At 50.0% G+C, this 21,268-nt stretch overlaps 1 protein-coding gene across 1 annotated transcript in view; it reads right to left on the minus strand.

The window, feature by feature from the left end:
• Nucleotides 1–21,268, minus strand: part of LOC139276780 (uncharacterized) — a 158,503-nt gene that overhangs the window by 51,218 nt on the left and 86,017 nt on the right. Inside the window, exons 11-13 of the mRNA XM_070894784.1 lie at nucleotides 6,289–6,394; nucleotides 3,818–3,966; nucleotides 73–229 (exon numbers count right to left, since the gene is read on the minus strand). Coding sequence (XP_070750885.1) covers nucleotides 73–229; nucleotides 3,818–3,966; nucleotides 6,289–6,394 — 412 coding nt within the window. The remainder of the gene's footprint in view (nucleotides 1–72; nucleotides 230–3,817; nucleotides 3,967–6,288; nucleotides 6,395–21,268) is intronic.

Consider the following 21,268-nt stretch of genomic DNA (forward strand, 5'->3'; position numbering starts at 1 on the left):
ATCTTGACGTCACGTGACTTCAGGGACAGTAGACGGGGGTGACCGAGACAGATCCCGACGGCCGGTTCTTACCTCTTCTCAGCAGCTCGCTCACATCCGTGATCTCCCAATTCATCTCTATCGCAGGCTGCAGTCGGAACACGGTGACAGCTGCTCGGCTGATGTGCAGCCGCTTCTTGAAGTCCTCCATGGAGGGGATGGCACTCTCCACCGTGACGTCGTTCTCCATCTGCACCAGACCCAAACCAGCGCCAGAGAAACAGTGCAAAAACAAAGCAGTAAGTAATTCGCCCAGGCTCTGCCCCTGGAATAATCACACAGTAAGAAAGGAGGGAAGGAGGGCAGGAAGGAAAGATGGAACGAGGGTAGGAGGGAAGGAGGGAAGAAGGGAAAGAGGGTAGGAGGGTAGAGGGAATCAGGTCCCAAAGTACATTACAACAACATCAAATATTTATATAGCGTCCCAATAAGACAAAACAAATCAATTTGACACCGAGCCACAGAAAAATAAATTATGGCAGGGCTTGGTCAAAGAGGTAGGTTTTAAGGAGCATCTTAAAGCAGGAAAGAGAGGCGGAGAGGTTTAGGGATGGAATTCCAGAGCTTGGGGCCCAGGCAGCTGAAGACACGGCCACCAATGGTTGAGCGATTCTAATCAGGGATGCTCAAGAGAGCGGAATTTGAGGAGTGCAGACATCTCGGAGAGGTTACAGCCAATGAAGTACTTTTTGAATTGTAGTCACTGTTGTAATGTGGGAAATGTGGCAGCCAATTTGCGCACAGCAAGCTCCCACAAACAACAATGTGATAATGACCGGATAATCTGCTTTTAGTGACGTAGGTTGAGAGATAAATATTGACCAGGATACGGGGGAGAACTCCCCTGTCCTCCTTCGAAATAGTGACATGGGATCGTTTACATCCACCCAAAAGGGCCGACGGGACCTCAGTTTAACATCCCCAATGAAAGACAGCAGCTCTGACAGTGCAGCACTCCCTCAGTATTGCCCCTCCGACAGTGCGGCGCTCCCTCAGTACTGCCCCTCCGACAGCACTGGGAGTATCAGCCCGGATTATGGGTTCAAGTTTCTGGAGTGGGACGAACCCACTGTGGCACAGACCATAGGGTAGGCCCAAGACCGGACCTGCACTGATTCCAGTCAGTGTTGCTGGTTTTATTCTCATCCTTCCATTAGTTTTTCTCCCGTCAGACGCACCGCTCGCTCCCCGCCACCCCCCACATCACCCCGGCCCCCTGAGCCCCCAATACAGTGGGGCTGAATTTGCAGTCGGAGGCTTCCCGCAGGCAAATGCCTCCAACCAGCAAAAAAATCTACGCACTTACCATCTGCCTCGGGATCCAGGGAGACTCGCGCTCCTGGTGCTCTGTGCATAGGCCTGCGTAGAGACCCACATACCCAAAGGACGAAGGCGGTTCGCAAGCGCCCCTGTGATCACGTGGGCTGGCTCAACCAATGAAACAAGGGCTTATGCAAATTCCATATAGACAGAAACCCCAAAAGCATGAATGGGAACCACATAAAAAACACATTTAACACAATAAATAAATCAAAAAAATACATTACATATTCGCGGAGGGGGCGGCGTTAAAGTTCACTGGGAAGAGGTTGGCCAACTCTCCCGTCCGCGGAGGCCCATTTCCTCGGAATTCGTTGGCTCGGTCAGGAAAATTCTTGACAATCGCAAGTTCCAGGTTTTAGCGCATGCGCAGCGCGTGCCTAAAACCGGAACTTGCGCGGCTCCCCGGGGCGCATGCGTACCTGGTACACGCCCGTAGGGGGCCGCAAATCACGGCGCAATGACTCCAGTCACCATTCGGGGGGGGGGTCACCAATCTTTGTGTAACAGTTTAAACAGAGAGTGGGGGCGAGGGGTGGGGGAAGGCAGATTGTAACTGGCAGTGGGATCCAAGGGTGGGACAGGGTGACTGCCAGCCCCCCCGACCCCCCCCCCCCACAACCCCTCCCCACTCCCCTCATCACAGACATCATCAGTTTTAGGCCCATGGCTATTTTAACTCCCGGGCCTCAGTTACATTCCTCTGGCCTAAAGCATCCAGCGAGAGCAGCTGTCCGGCGGGTGCCTGCTCAAGTTCGGAGATTCTTATTGGGGCTCGGAGGGTCAGTTCTGCTCCTCTTGGCCCCACAGAGCAGTGGCGTGTCACTGAGCTGGACAAACCTGTCGGGCTGCAGTTCGATGGCGGCTGGGGTCCTGTTCATACACCAACAGAGGCTGAGAACAGTTGCACGTCCCCCACACAGAGAAACACGGCTGACATGTCAGTCCCGACCGTGAGCCAAAGCCACCTGTCATTCTGCACCGATTATCCAAACAGAAGGGGGTCAAAATTCGGTTTGTTACGCTATCCGTTGGCGCCGGAGAGGGGCGGCTAAGGACTTACCGGCAACTGAGCGGTGTCCTCGCCCCCCGAAAAATGTAGTTGGGCGATGGGGGCGCCCTTAAGAAGTAGCGCCGCGCCCTCTGCCACCACCTACGTGGTGATGTCATCGAGCGCACAACACACCCTTGGCGCCGTGCCAGCAAACTTCAGTTAGATCGCCTGCTTTATCGGCGGGAGCTTGTCACCACTTGTACATCGGGGAACGCGGGCCGGTATCGTCCGGAGAGCAAGGTCAGGTGTTAAGTTTCATTTTCTTTCGCTTCTATTTTCATATGGCAGCAGTGGGGAAATGTGTGTGTGGGTCACTACGGACTCCCAGGGCTGGTACAGCACGGGTTAGATACAGAGTAAAGCTCCCTCGACACTGTCCCATCAAACACTCCCAGGGCAGGTACAGCACGGGTTAGATACAGAGTAAAGCTCCCTCGACACTGTCCCATCAAACACTCCCAGGGCAGGTACAGCACGGGTTAGATACAGAGTAAAGCTCCCTCTACACTGTCCCATCAAACACTCCCAGGGCAGGTACAGCACGGGTTAGATACAGAGTAAAGCTCCCTCGACACTGTCCCATCAAACACTCCCAGAGCAGGTACAGCACAGGGTTAGATACAGAGTAAAGCTCCCTCTACACTGTCCCATCAAACACTCTTGGGGCAGGTACAGCACAGGGTTAGATACAGAGTAAAGCTCCCTCTACACTGTCCCATCAAACACTCTTGGGGCAGGTACAGCACAGGGTTAGATACAGAGTAAAGCTCCCTCTACACTGTCCCATCAAACACTCTTGGGGCAGGTACAGCACAGGGTTAGATACAGAGTAAAGCTCCCTCTACACTGTCCCATCAAACACTCCCAGGGCAGGTACAGCACGGGTTAGATACAGAGTAAAGCTCCCTCTACACTGTCCCATCAAACACTCCCAGGGCAGGTACAGCACAGGGTTAGATACAGAGTAAAGCTCCCTCTACACTGTCCCATCAAACACTCTTGGGGCAGGTACAGCACAGGGTTAGATACAGAGTAAAGCTCCCTCTACACTGTCCCATCAAACACTCCCAGGGCAGGTACAGCACGGGTTAGATACAGAGTAAAGCTCCCTCTACACTGTCCCATCAAACACTCCCGGGGCAGGTACAGCACGGGTTAGATACAGAGTAAAGCTCGCTCTGCTGCGCCCTGATAACCTGCCCTAAATTCAGGAAAGAGCATCTGTGGAAAATCCCACCTCCTGTGGGGAGCAAGATGGTAGGTGGCATTAGTACAGGAAGGAACTACGACATAGATGCTCCACAATTGAACCCTCGCCATCCATTCAGGGGCTTTAGGCTGCAAACTCTGCACGGCTGGCGGTGAGAATGTGATGGCCACTCAACGTATTTCTCTTGGGCTCACCTCACTCTCCGTTTGGGATTCCAATGCCACCTGCTCTGGGATTGGCGTGTTGATGGGCGAGTCCCCCAGTTCTGGCATGGCCAGCTCAGAAACCGTGCACTGCAGCCATTTTGCACATTCTTCGCTTGGGTGTATCATCGACCAAGTTCCTGTACAACAACACAGAGTGTAAAGGAGCTGCACTTGATATGTAAACAACTGCAATTTGCATTTATATCGTGCCTTTGATGCAGTAAAGCTTCACAAGGCGCTGCACAGGAATAATTATGAAACAAAACTCGACACTGAGCCACGCAAGGAGATATAGGGGAAGGAAACCAAAAACTTGGTCAAAGAGGTAGGAGCGTCTTAAAGGAAGAGAGAGAAGTGGAAAGGTTTAGGGAAAGAATTCCAGAGCTAGGGGCCCAGGCAACAGAAGGCATGGCTGCCAATGGCAGAACAATTGAAATCAGGGGATGCTCAAGAAGCCAGAATTGGAGGAGCGCACAGATCTCGGGGGGTTGTGGGGCTGGAGGAGATTACAGAGATAGGGAGGGGCGAGGCCATGGCGGGATTTGTAAACAAGGATGAGAATTTTTAAATGGAGGCGTTGCTTAACCGGGAGCCACTGTAGGTCAGCGAGCACAGGGGTGATGGGTGAGCGGGACTTGCTGCGAGTTAGGACACGGTCAGCCGAGTTTTGGATCACCTCTAGTTTACGTAGGATAGAATGTGCGGAGTGTGTTGGAACAGTAGAGTCTAGTGGTAACAAAGGCATGGATGAGGGTTTCAGCAGCAGATGAGCTGAGGCAGGGGGGGAGACGGGCCTGCAAATATGCGGTCTTAGTTATGCTGCAGGCATGTGGGGCATACCACTGCAAGGTATAGCACGAACTGGTGCAGGAGGGTGACGGCAGCGAAGAGGGACGTCATTAATGTCCAGGTCGGTAATTGGAGCGTGGGCAAGTACAACAGGAGCGGCGAGGTTGGGGCAAAGGAGTGGCGAGAGATTGTAGAGGGACGTGATGGGGGCACAGGAGAGGCGCAAGTTCGGGACCAGAAGCATGGGCCCAGGGGCAGCAAGGGCCAGCCCACACTGTGACATGTGTGCGCACTAGGTCCGTGCAACAGAGCAGGACTCCAGTCATCTTGGTTAATCCTTGCCACTGGACCAAGACCTAACTCTGTCAAGCCCGTGTGGTGGCTGGTGTGCAATGGCCACCACACGTTAAAAAAATGCACGCACAGGCATCTTCCACCCTACACTATGTAGTTCAGGACCTGGAATATTAGGTCCTTCATTGAAACACCTGTGAACTCATCCTTTTTTGATGTGGAAGCAAGTCTTCCTCATTTCAAGGGGCTGCCTATGATGATGATGATGACGACAGAGTAAAGCTCCCTCTACACTGTCCAATTCAACCACGGAGTTGGATTCAAACCCAGATTCCAGGGATCATGGTGCCCCATGTGATAACTCATTGCACTAACCTCTTCTAACCAAGTGCTCCACCGGCAACATCATTCCTTCAAGGTGAAAATCTCACCATCAGATTTACTTCTTTCTGGAGATGTGGGCGTCACTTATTGCCCTTCCCTAGTTTCCCTGAAAAGGTGGTGGTGGGACTTAGCCTTGACCTTTTGTACAACTAAGGGGCTTCGCTCGTCCACTTCAAAGGGCAGATAAGAGTCAACCATGCTGGAGTCACATATCGGCCAGACCAGATAAGGACGGCAGATTTCCTTCCCTAAAGGACATCAGTGAACCAGATGGGTTTTCATGACAATTCGACAGCTTTTTACTTCCAGATTCTTGTTGACTAATTCTCAAACTGCCATGGTGGGATTTCAAGTCACAATATCTACATTAAACTACCCTACCCCTGAACAATGCAGTGATTCCGAATCTATAATTTGATGTTTATGATGATTTAGACAATTAAAGGAGATGATAGGGTAGATAGAGAGAAAGTATTTCCTCTGGTGGGGGCTCCAGAACAAGGAGGCACAACCTTAAAATTAGAGCCAGGTTGTTCAAGGGTGATGTCAGAATACAAGAGATAGGAGCAGGAGTCAACCATTCGGCCCCTCGAGCCTGCTCCGCCATTCAATATCATGGCTGATCTGGTCTTGGCTTCAATTCCACCTTCCTGCCCGATCTCCATATCCCTTGATTCCCCGAGAGTCCAAATATATATCAATCGCAGCCTTCAATATACTCAATAACTGAGCCTCCACAGCCCTCTGGAGTAGAGAATTCTAGAGATTCACCATCCTCTGAGTGAAGAAATTGCTCCTCAGCTCGGTCCTAAATGGCCGACCCCTTATTCTGAGACTGTGACCCCTGGTTCTGGACTCTCCAGCCAGTGGCAAACATCCTCCATGTTCTCCCTGCGTCTACCCTGTCAATCCCCCTCAGAAACTTATATGATTTGATCTTATATATCTGAAATAAAGATGTTTTAAAAATAAAGAAGGAGGGAGCCCCTTACCTTCTTGTTTGTCCGCCTCTGGTCTTGGATTGACCTCCAGCGATATAACCGAGCTGGCCGGGGAATTGTACACCCCGGTGGGGACCGGCGAGTACCGGAAGGACACCTGGAAGAAAACAGTTCAGCTCTCATGAGGCATGTCTGATATTTATCAATTTTATCGTCTCCATATATCCCTCTGATTTTTTTATCCTCACTATTGATGAGGTACTCGATGGGTTAGTATCTATCAGTGATTGGTCAGGGAGGTCTCCATGGATCAGTATCTATCAGTGATTGGTCAGTGGATACTCCATGGGGCAGTATTTATCTGTGATTGGTGAGGGGATACTCCATGGGTCAGTATCTATCTGTGATTGGTCAGGGAGGTCTCCATGGATCAGTATCTATCTGTGATTGGTCAGAGAGGTCTTCATGAATCAGTATCTATCTGTGATAGGTCAGAGGGTACTCCATGGGTCAGTATCTATCTGTGATTGGTCAGGGAGGTCTCCATGGGTCAGTATCTATCTGTGATTGGTCAGGGAGGTCTCCATGGGTCAGTATCTATTAGTGATTGGTCAGGGAGGTCTCCATGATCAGTATCTATCAGTGATTGGTCAAGATTTGCGGATGACTCCAAATTGCGGGGGTGGGGGGAATAGTCAATACTGAGGAAGACTGCAACAAATTACAGGAGGACATTAATAAACTTGCAGAATGGGCATATAATTGGCGGATGAATTTCAACAAAGATAAATGTGAGGTATTACATTTTGGTAAGAAAAATAGGGAGGTCACTTATTACTTGGAAAATACGAATCTAGATGAGGTAAAGGAGCAAAGGGATCTCGGAATAAAATACACAAATCACTAAAAGTTTCAACACAGGTTAACAAAGTCATAAAACAAGGAAACTAGTCACTAGGGTTTATTTATAGAGGGGTTGAATTGAAAAGTAGAGCAGTTATGCTAAACTTATAGCGAACCTTGGTTAGACCACACTTGGAGTACTGTGTACAGTTCTGGTTGCCATATTATAAAAAGGATATAGAGGCATTGGAGAGGGTGCAGAGAAGATTTACAAGGATGACACCAGAAATTCGAGGGTCTACATATCAGGAAAGGATGAACAGGTTGGGTTTCTTTTCTCTTGAAAAGAGAAGGCTGAGGAGTGACTTAATAGAGGTCTTTAAAATTATGAAAGGTTCGATAGAGTGGATACAGAGAGAATGCTTCTATTTGTGGGAAAGAGCATAACTAGAGGCCATCAATATAAGATAGTCACCAAGAAATCCAATAGGAAATTCAGAAGAAACTTCTTTACCCAGAAAGTGGTGAGAATGTGGAACTCGCTACCACAGGGAGTGGTTGAGGCGAATAGTATCGATGCATTTAAGGGGAGGTTGGACAAGCATATGAGGGAAAATGGAATAGAGGGTTATGCTGATAGAGTTAAAGGAGGAAAGATGGGAGGAGGCTCGAATGGAGCATAAACGCCGGCATGGACTGGTTGGGCCGAATGGCCTGTTTCTGTGCTGGATATCCTATGTAATCCTATGTGATTGGCCAGGGGGAACTCCATAGGTCAGTATCTATCAGTGATTGGTCAGCGGAAACTTTATGGATCAGTATCTATCAGTGATGGGTCAGGGGGAGCTCTATAGAAACACTATGGGTTTGTACGATGCTTTAAACAACATCACCAAAGATCAGATTAACTGGACACTTCTCTCATTTTCTGTATTTTGGGATCCTGCTGTGCTTGGATACCCATCAATGGTGACCCCCTCGCGATAAAAGTAATGATTGGTTGTGAGGTGGCTTGTGATGGTGCAAGGACGTGAAAGATGCTAAATTAACGTAATCTCCTTCCTTCTTTCCCCAAATGGTGGTTCTTCATGTTTCAGCATAGACAGCATTGCCAAGATATTCTAAGTAAGGGATTGGTCGTGCAAACCATTGAGTTCCCCAAACCCATTCCCAGGGAGGAATGTTGACCTGGGCATCGAGGAAAACCGCCCTTCTTTCCTCAGGTTAGCGAGGCCATCAACTCAGGCCTGGAGCACTGGCACTCGGAGACGGGGGCCTCAGCTTAACGTCTCATCCGAAAGATGGCATCTCCAACAGTACGACACTCCCTTAGTACTGCCCCTCCGACAATGCGGTGCTCCCTCAGTGCTGCCCCTCCAATAGTACGGCACTCCCTCAATACTGCCCCTCTGACAGTGCGGCGCTCCCTCAGTGCTGCCCCTCCAATAGTACGGCACTCCCTCAATACTGCCACTCCGACAATGCAGCACTCTCTCAGTACTGTCCCTCCGACAGTGCAGCACTCTCTCAGTACTGTCCCTCCGACAGTACGGTGCTCCCTCAGTACTGTCCCTCCGACAATGCGGCGCTCCCTCAGTGCTGCCCCTTTGACAATGTGATGCTCCCTCAGCACTGCACTGGGAGTACTGGCCTGGATTGCTGCTTTCATCGTCTGCTAATTCTCCTAGTAAATGACTAGCCTTCTCCCCATGGAGGAAGCTACTGCTGTGTCCTGCCTTTAGAAAGTAAAACCCCACTGCCTGGTAAGCTGGATCAGCCCCAGTTTTGAATGGCCAAGGCTTGCTGCCTCCTATTGCCAATGTCTTGTCTGTATTTTGTAGTCGGGGAGTGTTTTATTATAGCACGCAACTGCTGCCAACGACAGGAAGTAGTTGCATGTACACAATTCCTGTGTTTTTTGTTTGTTCTCCCACAGATTGGCAAGAAAGGCAAGGGGTGGGAATGTCAAGTATTGAGAGGCCACAAACTACATTCCCTAGCCACCGACTCCATCCCTCTGCCTAACTCCTGTCTGAGGCTGAACCAGATGTTCGCAAACTTGGTGTCATATTTGACCCTGAAATGAGCTTCCGGCCATATATCCGTGGCATAACTAAAACCGCCCATTTTCACCTCTGTAACATCAACCATCTCCGCCCCTGCCTCAGCTCATCCGCTGCTGAAGACATCATCCATGCCTTTGTTACCTTTGGACTTGACTATTCCAACGCACTCCTGGCTGGCCTCACACATTCTACCATACATAAACTTGAGATCATCCAAAACTCGGCTGCCTGTGTCTCAACTCGCACCAAGTCCCGCTCACCCATCACTCCTGTGCTCGATGACCTACACTGGCTCCCAGTTAAGCAACACCTCAATTTCAAAATTCTCATCCTTGTTTACAAATCCCTCCATGGCCTCTCCCCTCCCTATCTCTATAATCTCCTCCAGCCCCACAACCTCTCGCGATATCTGTGCCCTAATTCTGCCCTTTTGAGCATCCCTGATAATAATCGCTCAACCATTGGTGGCCGTGCCTTCTGTTACCTAGGTCCCAAGCTCTAGGAATTCCCTGTCTAAACCTCTCCGCCTCTCGTTCCTTAAAACCTACCTCTTTGACCAAGCTTTTGGTCGTCTGCCGTAATTTCTTCTGAAGTGGCTCGGTATCAAATTTATTGTTTTGTCTTGTAACACTGCTGTGAAGCATCTTGGGACGTTTTACTACGTAAAGGCGCTGTATAAATACAGGTTGTTGTTGTTTATGACGTGACTTGAAGTTGGTCATCATCATCATCATCATAGGCAGTCCCTCGAAATCGAGGGAAACTTGCTTCCACTCTAAAAGTGAGTTCTCAGATGATTGAATAGTTCAATATGGGAACTACAGTCTCTGTCACAGGTAGGACAGACAGTGGTTGAAGTAAAGGGTGAGTGGGGAGTCTGGTTTGCCGCATGCTCCTTCTGCTGCCTGAGCATTTGTAAAGTCCTTACACAATACCACAAAATCCACACGAGGCACATTCTATGGACAAGGTCACTCCATGACCTGAACCTTTATTCACAGGACCAAGAAGTGATGACCCTGCGTGGGACCTCCCTTTATATACCTGGATGACCAGGTGAGGAGTGTCTCCCACAAGTTCACCCCCTGTGGTCAAGGTGTGCATTTCTTATGTATATACAGTATTGCAGTGGTGTTACATAGAGGTTACATACATGACATCACCTCCCCCTCAACATCTTATTGGGATCATAGGTTAAGTCTCTCAGGTGGTCTGCGCTCTCTCGTGGAGCACCACAGTTGGGGCTCTGGTTGTTGAGCCTTGGTATGCGTGTCTGTCACCTGTGGTGATTCCGGCCTGACCGCAGGGACTATGCATGCTGCTGAATGTTCTTGTTGCTCGTTCACTGGCGGTGGTGTGAATACCATCTTATGATCTTCCTCGGGTTCCTCAGTGTCCATGCTGAACCTTTTTTTTTTACTTGGTCCAAATGCTTGCGGCATATCTGCCCATTGTTAAGTTTAACCACTATGACCCTATTCCCCTCTTTGTCTATTACAGTACCCTCAAGCCATTTGGGCCCCAAAGTGTGATTGAGAACAAACACGGGGTCATCAATTTCTATACATCTCCCCCTTGAATTACGGTCATGGTACTCGTTTTGGGACTGGCGCTTGCCCTCAACAATGTTGGACAGGACTGGATGAATGAGGGACAACCGAGTTTTGAGTGTTCATTTCATGAGTAGCTCCGCGGGCGGGACCCCCATGAGCGAGTGCGGTCGGGACCTATATGCCAGCAGGAGGCGCGATAGGCGGCATTGAAGGGAGGGTCCTTGAATCCGGAACATGACTTGTTTTATGATTTGGACCGCACGTTCCCCCTGGCCATTGGAGGCCGGCTTGAACGGTGCTGTCTTGACATGGTTAATGCCATTGCCCGACATGAACTCCCGGAAGTCGTAGCTTGTGAAACATGGGCCATTATCGCTAACAAGAATGTCCGGCAAGCCGTGGGTTGCAAAAACCGCGCGCAGACTCTCCACGGTGATGGATGACGTGCACGAATTCAAAATGATACACTCGATCCATTTCGAGTACGCATCAACCACAATGAGAAACATTTTTCCCTTGAACGGGCCCGCGTAGTCTATGTGAATACGTGACCATGGCCTGGTGGGTCAGGGCCACGGGCTGTGTGGGGCCTCCATGGGGGCATTACCTAGCTGGGCATACGTCGTGCACCTGCAAACACAGTGTTCCAGGTCTGAATCAATTCCCGGACACCACACGTGACCAGGCAATGGCCTTCATCAGCACGATGCCTGAGTGCTCGCTGTGGAGTTCCCTGATGAATGCTTCCCTGCCCCTCTGGGGCATGACTACCCGGCTGCCCCATAGTAGGCAGTCGGCTTGGATGGAGAGCTCATCCACCCGTCTGTGAAACGGTCTGACCTTCTCAGGGCATGCTCCGTGTGCGGGCGCCCAATCCCCAGTCAGGACACATTTCTGAATCAAGGATAGGAGGGGATCTCTGTTGGTCCAGAGTTTGATCTGGCGGACTGTGATGGGGGGCCTGCGCTGTCAAATGCATCAACAGCCATGACCATCTCAGCACTTTGCTCCAGTGGAAGCCTGCTGAGCACATCAGCACAGTTTTCGGTGCCGGGTCGGTGCCGGATGGTATAGTCATATGCAACCAGTGTGAGAGCCCATCGCTGTATGCGGGCTGACGCATTGGCATTGACAGCCTTGCTGTCTGACAGCAGGGATGTTAACGGCTTGTGGTCCTCCTGTCGAACCTCCTGCCAAAAAGGTACTTTTTCACCCCATAGACACATGCGAGTGCTTCCTTCTCAACCATCCCATATCTCCGTTCAGCTTGAGCGCGCGACCTGGAGGCATAAGCCACAGGTTGTAGTTGGCCCTCAGCATTACCCTGCTGCAACACGCACCCAACCCCATAGGACGATGCATCACATGTCAGAACCAATGTCTTGCAGGGGTCGTACAGGGTCAACAACTTATTTGAACAAAGTAGGTTCCGCGCCCGATTGAAAGCCCGTTCCTGACAGTCCCCCCAAAACCAGTCGCAACCCTTACGCAGGAGCACGTGAAGCAGTTCCAACAACGTGCTTAAGTTCAGCAGAAAGTTCCCGAAATAGTTCAAAAGTCCCAGAAATGAACGCAACTCTGATGTGTTGCAGGGCCTGGGCGCTCGTCGAATCGCAACCGTTTTGGATTCGGTGGGCCGAATCCCGTCTGCAGCAACCCTCCTGCCCAGAAACTCGACCTCGGGAGCCAAAAACAAACACTTAGACTTCTTGAGACGCAGGCCTACCTGGTCCAGTCGGCGTAGCACCTCCTCCAGGTTGTGGAAGTGTTCCTCGGTGTCACGACCGGTGATGAGGATGTCGTCCTGAAATACGATTGTTCCGGGAATGGATTTCAGCAGGCTTTCCATGTTTCTTTGAAAAATCGCGGCCGCTGACCGAATGCCAAATGGGCACCTGTTATAAATGAACAGTCCCTTGTGCGTGGTGATGGTGGTCAGTAGTTTAGATTCGTCGGCCAGTTCTTGGGTCATGTAGGCTGAAGTGAGATCCAACTTGGTGAAAAGCTTGCCACCTGCCAGCGTGGCAAAAAGGTCCTCTGCTCTCAGGAGCGGGTATTGGTCTTGTAGGGACACCCGGTTGTAGTCACCACAGATCCTGACCGAGCCATCCGCTTTTAGGACGGGAACGATGGGGCTCGCCCAGTCGCTGAATTCAACGGCCGAAATGATGCCCTCTCTCAGCAACCGGTCCAACTCGCTCTCAATTTTCTCCCGCATCACATACGGCACAGCTCTGGCTTTGTGGTGCACTGGTCTGGCGTCTGGGGTGATGCGTATCACTACTTTGGTACCTTTGAACGTCCCGACGCCAGGTTGAAATAGTGACTCAAATTGCTGTAGGACCTGTGAGCATGAACTTCGCTCCACAGATGACATGGTGTGCACATCCCCCCATTTCCAGTTCATCTCAGCTAGCCAGCTCCTCCCCAACAGTGCAGGACCATTGCCCGGGACAATCCAGAGCGGCAGCCGGTTCACCGATCCATTGTGTGTGATCGCCAACATTGCATGCCTAGCACTGGAATGATTTCTTTGGTGTACGTCCGTAATTGCGTCTCAATGCGTTCTAGTTTGGGTCTGCTGGCTTTGAGTAGCCGCAGCTTTTCGAATTGTTGAACACTCATGCGTGACTGGCTGGCCCCCGTGTCCAGCTCCATGCATATAGGGATGCCGTTTAATAGGACTTATCATCATCATGGGTGGCATTTTGATATATGAGCTGTGAATGTTTGCCACATGAACCCGCTGAACTTCAGCATCCATTGATTTGCCCCAAGCGTCATCCTGCCTCGCAGATCCCTCATCTGGTTCATCTGCCTCGTATATTAGCCTGGTTACAGGCTTTCTGCACATTCTGGCTAAATGGCCACTGAGGTTACAATTTCTGCAGACGAACTGTTGAAACCTGCAAATCCTGGCAGCATGTCTGCCCCCACACCTCCAGCATGAACTGAGATTCCCATTGTTGTGAACAAAGGAGCTGTTACAAGGCATTCCTCGCTGATTGACCCTTTGACTGCTCGAGCACCCCGTTAGTGGGTGTCAATGGCCCCATCCCAGGCCGCATTGTCCACTGGGAGGGGGGGGGGGCATAAATGTCCGTTCAGCCTGCCATTGTCTCTGTTGGAGACTTACTCTTGGGTCTATTGCTGCCTGGGGTGTGTCGAACTGCCCTTGCCTGCCTGCGGGGCTTTGTGTCGCATTTATGATATTGACTCCCTGATCCATCGCGTTGGAGGCAGAATTGCGCGTGTCTATTATCTTGGTTTCCTCCTCCCCCACCATAAAAGTCTGAGCCATCAACGCCGCCGCTTCCAAGGTCAAGTCCTTGGTCTCAATTAGCTTTCTGAAAATTCCAGCATGACCGATGCCCTCAATAAAGAAATCCCTTAGCATCTCCCCACTGCAGGCATCTGTGAACTTACAGAGGCTGGCCAAACGCCGGAGGTCCGCAACGAAATCCGATATGCTCTGTCCTTCCCGACGTCGGTGGGTATAGAATCTGTGTCGGGCCATGTGTAAGCTGCTCGCCGGTTTGAGGTGCTCACCGATTAGTTTGCTGAGCTCTTCAAAGGCTTTGTCCGCCGGCTTCTCGGGTGCTAGCAGGTCTTTCATGAGCGCGTAAGTCTTAGGTCCACAGCTGGTCAGCAGATGAGCCCTTCGCTTGTCGGCCGCTGCGTCTCCCAGCCAGTCCTTCATGACAAAACTCTGCTGGAGCCTCTCAATGAAATTGTCCCAGTCCTCACCAACACAGTACTGTTCATCTGTGCTGCTGGTGGCCATTCTCAGGGTCATTGATTCCTGTTTCTCGTTGCCAATGTAAAGTCCTTACACAATACCACAAATCCACACGAGGCACACTCCATGACCTGAACCTTTATTCACAGGACCAAGAAGTGATGACCCTGTGTGGGACCTCCCTTTATATACCTGGATGACCAGGTGAGGAGTGTCTCCCACAAGTTCCCCCCTGTGGTCGAGGTGTGCATTTCTTACAGTATATACAGTATTGCAGTGTTGTTACATAAAGGTTACATACATGATACGCTTGTTTTCTGCATGCTCTTGGCGACGAGACACGAGGTGCTCAGCACCCTCCCGGATGCTCTTCCTCCACTTAGGGCGGTCTTTGGCCAGGGGTTCCCAGGTATCGGTAGGGATGTTGCACTTTATCAAGGAGGCTTTGAGGGTGTCCTTGAAACGTTTCCTCTGCCCACCGGGGCTCGCTTGCCGTGTAGTAGTTCCGAGTAGAGCGCTTGCTTTGGGAGTCTTGTGTCGGGCATGCGGACAATGTGGCCCAGCCAACGGAGTTGGCCGAGTGTGGTCAGTGTCTCGATGCTGGGGATGTTGGCCTGGTTGAGGACGCTAACATTGATGCGTCTATCCAGGGGATTTGCAGGATCTTGGGGAGACATTGTTGGTGGTATTTCTCCAGCGATTTGAGGTGTCTGCTGTATATGATCCACGTCTCTGAGCCATACAGGAGGGCGGGTATCACTGCAGCCCTGTGAAGTTGATATTAGGATGTTGTTAGCCTGTGAGCGTCTTATTGTACTGTCGTCGAGTGTGCTTATCGTTATCGGGCCCTCTGTCTGCTGCGGTTTGAACACGCGGCTGGTGAGCAGAATGTAGGCGCCAGGTGTCGGGATTTAACGGGTTGAGAAAAGGATCATTGGGAAATAGAGTAGAGACAGTGAGAAGAGAGATAAAGAGTGCAGCGCTGGACACAGAGAGCGGGGAGGAAAACAAGAGGGAGGGTGGAGAATTAACGTGAGGAGAGTGGCAGTGGTGTGATTAATTCATCAGAGTTAACCGCTAAAACTTCCAGTACAATTTAATAAGGAAATATGACTTGAAGGATAGTATTAGGATGTTGTCAGATTGAAAGAGTTTTATTGAACTCTTGCCGAGTGTGCTTATCACCATCAGCTGCTCCGTCTGATGTGGTGAATGTTACTTTTCCATATTTGGGACCTGACCTTTGTGCACAGAATGTTTCTGCACAGCTTCCGGGTCGTTGGCAGCAGTCACTCTATCTATTATATTATTGAGTCCATAGAATGTGTATTTTCCACCTTGTCTTTTGTTCTGTATGATTTTTGTTATGTATGAATAAAGAGTCTGACTGGATGCTGTGTGCTCAAAGTAAAGTGTGACAGTCTTTTATTGCAGATCTCCAGGGTGCCTCTCCAGCCTGTGAGGCCTCCTTAAGTACAGGTGCTCCCAGGGATTGTGGGATCTCTTGGGACTCCAGGGGATGAGCTCTCTGGTGGCTATACAAGGTATATACAGGTTTTTATATATATAACAACACTCCCCCCCCCCCCCCCCCCCAAAAGTCAATAGTGTAACTATTTACAATGTGAGTTGATCTGGGGCCTTTCTTTCCCTGGTTGATCGTCTCGGTGCAAATGCTGGTTTTGGTGAATCGTTTGTTGGGCCCTCGCTGGGTTGCTGTGCAGCTGGCCTTGCTGGGCTGCCTGGTGTGCTGGGCCCTGCAGGGCTGTTGCGGGTGATGGGTTCTGCTTCGTGGCCAACCGTGGTGCTGGTTGCCACTGGAGTGTATGTTGGGGGATCAAAAAAGGTAGGGTCCAAAGTGGGTTGCTCAGGATAGTCCGTGAATCTGAGTTTGATTTAGTCCAAGTGTTTCCGGTGAATGAGTCCTTTTGAAAGTTTGACCCGAAATACCCTGCTCCCCTCTTTGGTCACAATAGTGCCGGGAAACCACTTGGGACCTTGTCCATAGTTCAACACAAATACAGGATCATTGATTTCAATTTCGCGTGACACATTTGCGCTATCATGATATGTACCTTGTTTAAGCCGCCTGCTCTCTACCTATTCATGTAGATCTGGGTGAACTAACAAGGGTCTTGTCTTAAGTGCCCTTTTCATGAGCAGCTCAGCAGGTGGAATCCCAGTGAGCGAGTGGGGTCTCGTGCGGTAACTAAGCAGGACTCAGGATAGGCGAGTCTGCAGTGAGCCTTCAGTTACCCTCTTCAAGCTCTGCTTGATAGCTTGCACTGCTCTCTCTGCCTGACCATTGGATGCTGGTTTGAATAGGGCAGATGTAACATGTTTGATCCCATTACGGGTCATGAGCTCTTTGAACTCGGCACTGGTGAAACACGGTCCATTGTCACTTACAAGAACATCAGGCAGTCCGTGCGTGGCAATCATGGCCCGCAGGCTTTCTGTGGTGGCAGCGGGCGTGCAAGCCGACATTATCTCACATTCAATGCATTTGGAGTTCACCCCAATCTACAATCACAAGGAACATTTTACCCAAAAATGGGCCTGCATAGTCGACATGGACCCTGGACCACGGTTTGGAGGGCCAAGACTATAAACTTAGTGGCGCCTCCCTGGGTGCATTGCTTAACTGCGAACATGTGTTACATTTATGCACGGAGGACTCTAAGTCCGCATCGATACATGGGATCTGGCTATCGCTTTCATCATTACAACGCCTGGGTGAATACTGTGGAGGTCACTGGCCGATTGCCCCACAGAAGGCAGTCTGCCTGTATAGACATTTCATCTTTGTGCCACTGGTACGGATTTATCTCTTCCTGCATTTCCACTGGGACACTGGACCAGCAACCATGAAGCACACAATTTTTTACTAGGGACAGTAAGGGGTCCTGGCTCGTCCAGGTTCTAATCTGTCGGGCTGTGACAGGTGATTGCTCACTCTCAAATGCTTCCATAACCATGACTAAATCTGCGGGCTGTGCCATTTCCACCCCCGTGGTGGGCAATAGCAGCCTACTGAGAGCATTGACAAAGTTTTCTGAGCCTAGCCTGTGGCGGATGGTGTAGTTGTATGCAGACGACGTGAGCGCCCATCTCTGGATGCGGGCCGATACTTTCGGAAAAAAGGGATATCAGTGCCTTATGGTCGGTTTCCAATTGAAATTTGAGCCCAAACAGAAATTGATGCATTTTCTTTACCCCATGAACGCACGCTAACGCTTCTTTTTCAATCATGCTGTAGGCTCTCTCAGCCTTAGACAGACTTCTGAATGCATAAGCAACCGGTTGCAAATTCCCAAATTCATTAGCTTGTTGCAATACACACCTGATGACGTACGACGACACATCACATGCTATTACCAAACGCTTACATGGATCATATAACACAAGGAATTTGTTTGAACATAACAATTTTCTAGCTTTTACAAAAGCATTTTCTTGGCTTTTTCCCCATACCCATTCGTCTCCTTTACACAGTAAGGCGTGCAGTGGTTCGAACAGTGTGCTGAGACCCAGTAAGAAGTTACCAAAGTAGTTCAAGAGTCCTAGAAACGACCGCAGCTCCATCACGTTCTGTGGCCTAGGTGCGTTCTCGATTGCCTCCGACTTCGAATCGGTAGGCTTGATGCCGTCCGCCGCAATTCTTCTCCCCAGGAACTCCACTTCAGGCACCAGGAAAACGCACTTCGAGCGTTTTCTCCTGAGCCCCACGCGGTTGAGTCGATTAAAAATTCCTCCAGGTTCTGCAGATGCTCGACTGTGTCCCGACCTCTAACCAAGATGTCGTCCTGGAAGACCATCGTGCGCGGGACTGACTTCAGTAAGCTTTCCATGTTTCTCTGGAATATCACTGCAGCTGATTGAATCCCAAACGGGCATCTGTTGTAAATGAAGAGACCTTTGTGCATGTTGATGCAGGTGAGGCCCTTCGATGAGTCCTCCAGCTCCTACGTCATGTCGGCCAAGGTCAAGTCCAGCTTAGTGAACATCTTTCCTCCCACCAGCGTTGCAAAAAAGTCGTCAGCCTTTGGCAGTGGGTATTGATCCTGCAGGGAGAAACGATTGATAGTTACTTTGTAATCATCACAGATTCTGACGGTGCCATCTCCCCTGAGGACTGGAACAATCCGTCTGGCCCACTCGTTGAATTCGATCTACGAAATGATGCCCTCTCGTTGCAGCTGGTCCAGTTCGATCTCTACCCTCTCTCTCATCATGTACAGTCTGCTCTCGCCTTGTGATGGATGGGTCCGCCCCCGGAATTAGAACTTTTGCTCCTTGGAACTTCCCAATGCCTGGTTCGAACAGTGAAGGGAACTTGTTTAAGACCTGGGCACACGAAGTGTCGTCAGCGGACGAGAGTGCTCGGACGTCGTCCCAGTTCCAGCATATCTTTCCCAGCCAGCTCCTGCCGAGCAGCGTGGGACCATCGCCCGGTACCTCCCAGAGTGGTAGCTTGTGCACTGTTCCATCATAGGAGACCTTTACAGTAGCACTGTTGATTACGGGAATCAGTTCCTTTGTGTAAGTTCTCAGTTTCGTGCAAGTTCTCAGTTTCGTGCGAATGGGAGTCAAGACTGGCCTTGAGGCCTTGCTGCACCACAATATATCAAAAGTCTTTTTGCTCATAATGGACTGGCTTGTGCCCGTGTCCAGCTCCATTGACACCGGGAGTCCATTTAATTCAACCTTCAGCATTTTCGGGGGACACTTTGTGGTAAATGTGTGCACCCCGTATACCTCTGCCTCCTCGATCTGAGGCTCTGGTTCATCGTGATCCGCCGGGGATCTGTCCTCCTCTGCAACATGGTGGTTGGCAGGTATAACAGGCTTTGCAGCTTACCTGCACACTCGTTGGAGGTGTGCCATTGTTCCACAGCCCTTGCAAACGTAGCCTTTGAATTGGCATGAATGGAAACGATGATCACCTCCGCAGCGCCAACAAGGTGTTAATGGCCTTGCATTCATCATCCTTGATGGTGGACTCAGACATCTGCGGACGTGAGGCTGCAGGCATGTGGGGCCTGCCCTGTACGTTGCGATTTGAAAAAAACATCACTTTGTTCACAGTACTTGTAGCAGCACTTGTGTGCTGAGAGATTTGCTTCATATTGTCACTGGTGACAATGAACGCCTGGGCTATCGCTATGGCTTTACTCAAGGTTGGGGTCTCTACAGTCAAAAGTTTGCGAAGTATCACTTCATGGCCAATGCCAAGTAAAAAGAAGTCTCTGAGCATGTGCTCCAGATGTCCTTCAAATTCGCAATGTCCTGCAAGGCTTCTTTGCTCGGTGACATAACTCACCACTTCCTGGCCTTCAGACCTTTGTATGTGTAGAACCGGTATCTCGCCATCAGAACGCTTTACTTCGGGTTCAGATGCTCCCGGACCAGTATGTACAAATCATCGTACGATTTCTCTGTGGGTTTCACTGGAGCAAGCAGATTTTTCATGAGGCCATATGTTGGTGCCCCGCAGATGGTGAGAGAATCGCCCTTTGTTTGGCAGCGTTCGCTTCTCCTTCCAGCTTGTTGGCCACGAAGTTTTGGTCGAGTCACTCCACGAAGGTTTCCCAATCATCTCCCTCCGAGAATTTCTCCAGGATGCCCACTGTTCTCTGCATCGTTGGGTTCGTCATCTGTATCTCGTCGCCAGTTGTTATATATGCATAAAGAGTCTGACTGGATACTGTGGGTTCAAAGTAAAGTGTTAGTCTTTTATTTCAGGTCTCCAGAGTGCCTCTCCAGCCTGTGAGGCCTTCTTAAGTACCTGTGCTCCCAAGGGATTGTGGGATCCCTTGGGACTCCAGGGGATGAGCCCTCTAGTGGCTATACAAGGTATTTACAGGTTTACATATATAACAATTTTGATTTTAATTTCAAACCAGGAACCACATTGCAGGATAGATGCGATTGCACCAGACAGGATGGATGTTGCCTGGACTGGAGAATTGCATCTATGAGGAAAGATTGGGGTTTGTTTTCTTTGGATATAAGAGGGCTGCAGGAGGGGTAAAAACTAAAAATCATGGTTTAAAAACTAGGATGAAAACACTCTACCTAAATGCACGCAGCATTAGAAATAAAGTAAATGAGTTGACGGCACAAATCATTACAAATGGGTATGATTTGGTGGCCATTACAGAGACATGGTTGCAAGGTGGCCAGGACAGGGAATTAAACGTACAGGGGTATCTGACGATTCGGAAAGATAGGCAGGAAGGGAAGGGAGGTGGGGTAGCTCTGTTAATAAGGGATGATATCAGGGCAGTTGTGAGGGTTGATATTGGCTCCAATGAACAAAATGTTGAATCATTGTGGGTGGAGATTAGAGATAGTAAGGGGAAAAAGTCACTGGTCGGCGTAGTTTATAGGCCCTCAAATAATAACTTCATGGTGGGGCGGGCAATAATCAAGGGAATAATGGAGGCATGTGAAAAAGGAACGGCAGTAGTTATGGGGGATTTTAACATACATATCGATTGGTCAAATCAAATCGCAGGGGGTAGCCTGGAGGAGGAATTCATAGAATGTATACGGGATTGTTTCTTAGAACAGTATGTAACAGAGCCTACAAGGGAGCAAGCCATTTTGGATCTGGTCCTGTGTAACGAGACAGGAAAAATAAACGATCTCATCGTAAAAGATCCTCTCGGAATGAGTGATCACAATATGGTTGAATTTGTAATACAGATTGAGGATGAGGAAGTTGTGTCAGAAACGAGCGTACTATGCTTAAACAAAGGGGACTACAGTGGGATGAGGGCAGAGTTGGCTAAAGTAGACTGGAAACAAGGACTAAACGGTGGCAC

The sequence above is a fragment of the Pristiophorus japonicus genome, chromosome 12 (assembly GCF_044704955.1).
Source record: "Pristiophorus japonicus isolate sPriJap1 chromosome 12, sPriJap1.hap1, whole genome shotgun sequence".
In the NCBI taxonomy this organism is placed as follows: Eukaryota; Metazoa; Chordata; class Chondrichthyes; family Pristiophoridae; genus Pristiophorus; species Pristiophorus japonicus.